Here is a 9,006-nt window from a genome sequence, read left to right as displayed (position 1 = left end):
AATGAAACATGAACTACTATATGCAATATTAACAACTATCCAAGAAAATAAAGCTAAATAATACTCGAATACTTACGACGAATTCAGTATTTAGTGGTGAAGTAAGGAACGTGAAGCTTAAGTGCCAATCTGAAAGAAAAAAATTAATAAAATAAACCATAACAAACTAAAGGCGAAAAAAATCAATAGAGAGGGCATAAATGTCTTATAGAGAGAGCATAAATCTCACCATACTAAAAACAAGGCACACTAAAATCACGAAAAAAAAATGGTACCTGTGTAGCGTCAAGTAAATGGAACCAAGTTCAAACTTAAACAGCGTTGGTAAACAAGGACAAAGACACATGATAGACGCAGGAAAAATATAAGAAAACAGTACAGTACTTAATACATCTCTATAGATTCTCTTCTCAGCTCTTGTTACGAAAACAGTCCTCTGTTGTTAACTGCCAATATATTCCGATGAAATAAAAACCAGACACCATTATGCTTGTCCAGCGAACAAAGAGTGTCTGCGCTAACCTAAGCATTAAATTATGTACCTGGTAGTTGGTCAACTATGGTGAGTCACTACTTGGGTAAAGGGCATGGGGCTAGCAACTTCATCTGCGCACAATACGAACATATATATAAATATATATATATATATATATATATATATTTATATATATATATCTATATGTATAATATATTATAAATTGCTACTGTCAAAATGCATATTTCCCCTCTTTGAAATGTTATGTAGAATTGTGCAACATTTTTTCAGATTCCTAGATAGCTTAGAGATAGGAAGTTTTAAAATGTGTGTTCAGATTTCGCATAACATAATGAAAAGAATATATATATAACGTAGAATGTAAAAAGAGAGAGATTTTCTTTGTCCGTTCGAAACTACGATTGTTTCCCTTTTATGTCAGCATTGTAAGATTAGAGGAACTGCGAGATCTCCATTTGCTTTCCTAATCTGTCAACATGTTTGATAAGCTAGCTCGAGACTTCATTTGTGTTTTGAGAATCTGTCATCAAGTAAGATGAGGGCTTCTGCTTCGGTCAATCCGAGTCGAGTACATGTCTTTTTTTTAACAGACTGGTTTCATACGTGTATGTCTTTGTCAAAACCACGTGGAGATTACACATTTTGTATATAAAATTGTGTAAGATTTCGAAGCTTCTGGAAGCATTTGTGCCAAAAACGTTTTGTCTCATCTCCTCAGTTCAGTTTTCGCAAGGGAAGAGAATTTCATTAGATCTTAGATTCTCGAGGCGTTAACATCTCTCTCTCCATCGCATAGCATTTTTGATCTTAAAGTAACGTAACGATTCGACTTATAAACTGGTCACTCGTAATTTTTGTAAATTTCAAGATTTGATATCTCTTAGAGTTTATTTAGTGTTTTTGTGGAATCTGAACAAACAGTTGTGTTGTAACGGCGCCTGCCCTGGTTTTGGTAAAGTGAAACAAAACTGCAGCAAAGAAAGAAGTTGGTATACCAAAAAGGTAAAGTGTGTTATATATTTATTAGTTGCAACTAATATCTAATGGTTATGATGGTTTGGTGAGAAACTAATAACGGATAGGAACAGTGGTTAACAGATGGTTACGAAGGTTTGGTAAAAAACTGATGGTTACAATGTTTTGAGTGAAAGATTTTACACTTTTACACATTGCAAATTTTGTGTTTTGTGTTTGTTTCATTTGTGCATTCTTTCATTTTCGTATTGAAGTGTGCCTTTTATTATATTTTTCATTTGCATTCACAATTTAATTGACTTAGTTTTTTCATTGCTTAATCATTGCACATTTAATTAAATTTAACACTTGTGAATTAATTTGCATTTACTTAGAATTCTTTTCAAGTTTTATTATTGTTTAGCACTTGTGAATTAATTTCTAATTTTCAATTATTGCCTAACACTTTTGAATTTTGATTGAATTAATTTTCTTGAATTTTGTGATAAATTAATTTTAATTTTGATTTAATTTTACTTAATTTGATTCAAGAATTAATTAAACTTTACCTTGTTTTCAATTAGTAACAGTAATTTTCCCTGATATTGTGAATTTCATCTTATAAATTTTGAGTTTAATAATAAATTTTTGTATTTGTTAAAATTTTATAAGTATTTTCATTTATAACCAGTATATTTGCATATGATTGATTATATTAGGTAGAAACATAGAGGGGTAATTGATTGGCTTTCCTTCAATTAACTTGAAGTGACTTAGAACCAGGGAAGTACTTAGACTTCTGAAATCAAGGAAATACTTAGACTTTTAAAGTTGTTGATTGAGTGGTGCCCTTTGATTAATTTAATTACTTACAAGATACCTCCACACCTCTTTTGATGAACTTAGTCTGATTTCTGCAATACTGGTAAGTTGTTAAGGGATCACTGTTGCCTATAGAATATTCAGTCGTTTAATACCTGTGATGAGGGTTCAGGTGTCTGGCTTTTGTGAGGTAACAATAAATGAAACTGATAAGCGTAGTAAGCCAGATACTTGGCACTTCGTAACAATATATATATAATGTGTGTGTGCGCAATGGCTGAGTGGTGCAGCTCTTGGCCAACATTTGGTACGTCTGAATATTTGCTCCCACTCTACTGCCCAACAAGCCATCCAGCTGTAGATGATCATCAGTGTCTGCTGGAATTAGAACCTCTCCTGACGACTTGCTGAGAAACAGGGAGGATGATGTCACTTACTGACCAGCAGCCTCTAATATATATATATATATATATATATATATATATATTATATATATATAATATATATTGAATATTAATATTATGTATATATATATATTATATATATATATATATATATATATATATATATATATATATATAGTATAGTTAATTAATGCTTGTGGAAAATACCTGTAAACTGATAGGCATTATTTTATCCACTTATTTTAGATACGACCATGTCTTGATAACATCTCTCACCAAAATTGTCAAAACTTCAACCTCACTCACTGTTAGGTATGTGTATGTTTTTTTTTTAATTATTGGGGGGAATTTGCATAAAGTAGCTGGCTAACCAATTGAAAAATATTTGTAGCAGATTTTTAATTTCGACTTCTCTCCTTAAGCAGTTACAAAAACGCAAACCACAAAACAAATGCACTTAATCAGACGTTAAAAATAATGCGGCTTTCAATAATAATAATAATACACATTTTAAAGACCTTATGTAAAATATTCAGGAATCATTCCATTACATACCGTCATTGGGTAAATAATACATTTGACTTTATATTCCCGTCAACTAATTGGAGATTTCCCTCTGACGACGTCTGAGAAAAAAAAAAAAAAAGTAACTGACCCAACTGTAATGAATTTAGGCTTCGCTGTCGGACTTCTCAGTTCCAAAGTTCTTTTGTTCCTTACACCGTTGAACTGTGGAACCGTCTCCAAGATTCAGTGCATTACTACCCTAACATAATTCGCCTTGCATTTTAACAATTTACTCAAATTTTTATCTAATAATCAATTTATTTCAAAAAATGAATTCATTTCATTTCTTTCATCTTTAATAAGTGATCTCTCCTTTTTGTACTTCCCATCACCTTCTGCGACGTCTTTCTAATGAACACCATATTCTTTGGAAGCTTGAATTTCAAGTCAATGGCTCCTGTGGGCTTGCTGCATATGAAGAGGGTTCATGTTCTGAATCATCATAATAATATTTGCACGATAAATTATGATTAAACTTAGAAGCCAACTGGGAAAATATTTTACACACTTCCCAGAGACAAAACCTTATAAGACCTGGATTACTATCATCAACATTACCTTCAACAACAATGGTAATGTATATTAGATTCGAGATGGCAAGTCCTGGCTGCAGCGACCTTACTTAACGTCCTGAAACTTGAACCATAGGGCAGTCAGGTCTTACTTTACGAACCTCTCTTACATAATCAGTAGGCTTTTGCCGTTGCACGGAGAAAAGTGAAATGAACAAACTAAATTCATAGGAAAAATAAGAGGTTAATACAAATGTATCTCATACGACGACTTTTTTTTTTTTAATCCTCAAATTACAAAATAGACAACATACAAATATACAAGTAAAATACTACTTTGTACATGTATAGAAAATATCTAAGCTTACAACTCTGGTACATACAGCTAGCAAACTTTAAGTTAATAGTACACTGAAGTGCTAAAAATAGAATAACCTACATCCTACACACCTAGCCATTAAGAGGTATTGCTACTCATGTTTGTTCGGAATCGAAAATGATTTGAATGACTTTTTTCCTCCTAAATAGACACAGTACCATTACATTCACTACAAAAGGTACAGATTCATTATGAAAAGTACTGAAAGACTTCAGAATGATTAATTTTCCTTATTGCTAAATGGTTGTTAATTCATTATTTACATTAATTTATAATGAAAGACTTTCGAGCAGTGAAAAGACACCTTCACGTACTGACCAATGACATGACTAGACTTACAGCCAGAGAGTTAAAGTAAATTTGAAACTTACTTTGCAATATTATCAAGTCAGAGAGAGAGAGAGAGAGAGAGAGAGAGAGAGAGAGAGAGAGAGAGAGAGAGAGAGAGAGAGAATTAACTTTTCTACCAATTTCTCGATGCTCTGGAATCCAAAATTATTTGTACTTTTTCCTTTATCTACCAACTAAGTAATATAGCATATAGGAAGTATGCAAATGATAACACGTGGGAAACGTATGTACAGTATATGTAAATGTATGTATTTCTCACCCAGTTTGATGACAATGAACAACAGATTTCAAATTTAAGAGTGTCCAAAATATATCCTGACCAACTAGGAACGCCATGCTCTACTTCAATGAAAAAGTTTACTTGTACTGAACTTTCTAAATCGCTTTGTTACCCCTATAAATGGGTCTTTATGGATGTGTGTTTATTATTATATATATATATATATATATATATATATATATATATATATATATATATATACATATATATAGTATATACACACACACATACATCCTACCGCTATAAATGCGTCTTTATGGATGTGTTGTAATATATTATGATATATACTATATATATATAGATATATCACAATAATAATATAATATATTAATATATATATATATATTATATATATACATATATTATAAACTATAGTTATATACAACACACACATACATCCTTACCCGCTATTAAATCGCGTCCTTTATGGTATGTGCTGTAATATATATATATATATATATATATATATTATATTATTATATATATAATATATATTTAATAATATACCATTAGTATATTATGCATACACATACATACATCCATAAAGACGCATTTATAGGGGTAACAAAGCGATTTAGAAAGTTCAGTACAAGTGTGTGTGTAATGCTGCATGTTGCTAACCTCTGTAGCCTTTCAACGGCAACAAACAATCTTTCTTAATTCTAATCAAAATTAAACTTCATTCACGGATTACTAAATACTGTCTAACATTTTTACAATTCTATATTCTAATTAACATTTACATTTCCAACTTACATTGACAGGATAATCTTTACACCATATCGCTCGGTTAAACTCTTCTTGCTGAACCGACTGAGAATAATCAGTTGATAATACACGAATAAACGCATAATTTTTTAAGTTTAACTCGTTCTTTTTAATATATTTTGAGTCTTTTCATTTTTACAATGAGGCCCCATGGAGTGCTTTATGAACTCGATCTATATTCCAGATGGAGCAAAAACTAGAATAATTTTTGCAGCCCATTCATGAACTATTCATAATGTCTAGTTGTTGATGTTTATTTAAAACATGGAGACTATTCAGCAATGCATTAATAGTAGGTGCCTTTTCTTGTATTTAATTTCATTTTATCACTGAGGATAGGGTGTACTGTCATGAAACGTCCTGAAATATCATAAAAACCACATGATCCAGATAGATCTACTGAACCCGTGACTCCTCACTGCCCTATAAGATGCAAGAAAAACATCTCCCTTCAGGTTTTCCTGAAAATGATCATATCCCACTAGCGGTATTTGTTGACCTGTCTCCAGACCAATAAACATGCGAATGACATCGCAATGTACTTTATAAAATTTTGGGGGATTTTCAGAGTAGTCGCTGGAGGGTTTGCGTTCTTGCTCTTGGCCTGAAAAGAAAAAAATAAAATTTTCAAAACCTTATATCAAAATTTTGCTCAAACAATACAATTTTAGTTCTATCTCAATAATATACTTATATATTTATCAATGCATTCATTAATTTGTTAATTCGCCTTCTCTTTTATGACAAGTGTCTTCTTTCTCTATTTCCCACTACCCTCTGTTACGTCTTTCTAATGAACACCATATTCTTTGGAGGCTTGAAGTTCTAGTCAATGGCCCCCTTGGGCCTGTTCCATATGAATAGAGTTCTTCTGAATAATAAAATTAGACATAATTTCTCTCCATCTCAAGCTTCATACACGAAAATCTTAAAAGCAGGTAGAAACAGGACAAAACAAAGTAACACAGCATATCTTGATAATACAAATACACAAGTATCTCTATCAAATGACGATGATGGAAACGAACACCCGACTGGCACCCACCTTTGCATAGTTGCGTTCAAACTGATCAGCAATGGAGAGCAGGTCAACTCCAACTCTGCGGCAAGTGCTGATCACGTGCGTTGTCTCATAACTTATAAATTCGAAGCTATAAGGATGTGACTGCTTCCGCTGAGAGTCATATTCGTTACTGCAACGTTGGTTTAAAACCTTTCTGCCTCTCTCGCAGATCTGGGATCTTCCCTTTGCAGAGGTTTTTGCAATCACCTCTTTCAAATTTGTAAATTCGTAGACATATCCTCGAAAACTGGGGCTTGTGAACGCGTCTTCTATCCCACAACGAACAGACGAGCATCGATGTAAGGGATTGGAAACTTCAGGTCGACTCCGACTGTCCAGGCTGTTTCCTTCATTGTTTTGGTGTTCAAGTAAAGCCTGAGATGTACTATGAACCATACTGGAACCGTTATCAGATCTGAGAGATGGCAAGGAAGGTCTGTTACTGGTCACTACGTCAGGTAAAGGGAAAACCACATCTGAGAAAAAAAGAGAGGACACGTTACTGCATATCTAAAGCATTTAACAGCTTATTTATCCAAATAAATGTTATTTATTCTAACTTAACACATTTATTTCCGAAATTAAATTCTCCAATCCCATTCATGTTAAAGCATTTATGGGTAACATATTTCATAACTAAAAAGTCAATAAGAGGTTCGATTTAGTCACATTCTTCTTCCACCAGCCCCTCTCCCCGCCAAGCTATGCAAAACTTCAGGCAGTTTCCAAGCAAATGGAAATCATCATCTAGCGATGGTGATGAAATGGTTCTAAAAATGAAGGCAAGAGAGTACTTTTATGCTATGAATGGCACCACTGTTTCCTATTGTTTATAACTTAATTACGTATGCAAGCAAAACCTTAATTACATATCCAAGCAAAACTCACAGGTTACGCACTCTTCCTCTCCTGTATCCATTTTTTATCTCCAAAATGACGAACCTCCCAGAAACAAACGCTTCGTGAGTATTTACTTGTTCCTCATTATCTTTGAGAACTTTTGAAATTATCATAACTACAGTACGTAAAAAATTGTCAATATTTGTTATATTATACATATTTAGATTTCTGACACTGTGACTGACGGGTGAGGTATCGCTGTGACAACTTAGGAACGATCTCGGTATATCAAGTTCGACTATTCCCTCAAAATCCCGAGAATCTTCTTTATGATATATCAACAGCGAATAACTACGGAAAATGTTGATATAAAAAAAAATCCGAAAAACATGAAAAAAGGCAGTACTGAAATCTATGTTACTAGATTATAACAAATGTTCTTGACACCTAAGCCCCCTGATAAGAGTCAAGACAAAAGTGACCCTGACATCATTGTCGAATTCTGTCCTAAAATTCAATAAATCAAATAAATTTCTACCATCCAGCATCATCTTCCAGTGTTTACGTTAGTCTAAAGAAAATACAAATGGCAAAGAACTGACGAAACAAACTGTAGATTTATTCCAACTGAATTATTAAGGAAATGCATAACATAAACAATATTCTTCAGAAAAACTACTTACAAGTATTATCAGAATCCATTTCGGCGCAGTTCATCCTGGTCCTTGATGGGCAGGTGTCACCAAAATCGCTCATGCTGCAGGTGAATCCAAACGGAACGGCCGCTGTCTGGACGAGTAAAGTCATCATGTTGGACAACGAGTTCCATTCACTACAATGTGTCAACGGAAAGCGGCACGACCTCACAAGTCAGCATCCTCACATATACTGAGACAGACTGGATATTGTCATATTGCCGAGCGAGCTTCAACTGCCTGGGGCGGCAAGAGAGTCATTTTCCCGCGTAATGCTATTGGCTAACGAGGACAACCTGACTGGTATGCGCGCGCACTGATAAGATTATTATTTGATCACGAGAGCATTTACTTTTGATTTAGTCTCTAAGAGATAAGTCTATACATGATATAAGTCTATCTATACATGGTATAAAATAATATAACAGTGCTTTTCTATCCAATATATCTCCAGGAACTAAAATAAATAAAAAAAAAATATTATGTAAATAAAATCTATGGCCAAAACAGTTGGTGAGTAATGCAATTCTTTCTACGATCGCTTATGCTTCAGTTTCCCCCCAGAATGGGAATCTGATGGATTAAAAACGTCTCGCCTTCCTTTTTCCCGCCATTACCAACCCTTTCATTCTCTTCCCCCGACAATCTTCAATCCATCTCCAGCTGTGAGGCGAAACATTTTAATTCGGTTTTTCAGTTCGGCCGCCCCACTTTTATTTCCAACTGTTTTCCCTCAACAGACGTAATTGAAGGATTCTTTAAATCATTTTGAGGGGAAATTCCGGGGAGGATAACTCTATCTGGCGCGAAAGACGAGGCTGAGGCTTCGCTCCTTTGTTCATTTCTGAAACACCCGTTTGTTCATGTTTGCAGTG

The 9,006-nt window shown here is 33.7% G+C and overlaps 1 protein-coding gene across 1 annotated transcript; it reads right to left on the bottom strand.

Moving 5' to 3' along the window:
* Nucleotides 1–5,303: 5,303 nt before the first annotated feature.
* On the bottom strand, nt 5,304–8,511 carry LOC135221517 (uncharacterized). The gene is made up of 3 exons (XM_064259249.1): nt 8,120–8,511; nt 6,579–7,072; nt 5,304–6,137 (listed from the first exon to the last, which is right to left on the bottom strand). The coding sequence occupies exons 1-3, from the start codon at nt 8,244–8,246 to the stop codon at nt 6,015–6,017; spliced, it is 744 nt and encodes a 247-aa protein (XP_064115319.1). The 5' UTR covers nt 8,247–8,511; the 3' UTR covers nt 5,304–6,014.
* Between the last annotated feature and the right edge of the window lie 495 nt (nt 8,512–9,006).

This window comes from Macrobrachium nipponense, chromosome 2 (genome assembly GCF_015104395.2).
Source record: "Macrobrachium nipponense isolate FS-2020 chromosome 2, ASM1510439v2, whole genome shotgun sequence".
Lineage (NCBI taxonomy): Eukaryota > Metazoa > Arthropoda > Malacostraca > Decapoda > Palaemonidae > Macrobrachium > Macrobrachium nipponense.
This window is presented reverse-complemented; position numbering and strand designations above follow the sequence as displayed.

Coding starts and splice junctions, on each gene's coding strand:
- LOC135221517 (XM_064259249.1), bottom strand. CDS start 8,246: ATGATGACTTTACTCGTCCAGACAGCGGCCGTTCCGTTTGGATTCACC. Junction 7,073..8,119: donor AATGGATTCTGATAATACTT/GTAAGTAGTTTT, acceptor TTTTTTTCTCAG/ATGTGGTTTTCCCTTTACCT. Junction 6,138..6,578: donor TTGAACGCAACTATGCAAAG/GTGGGTGCCAGT, acceptor TTTTCTTTTCAG/GCCAAGAGCAAGAACGCAAA.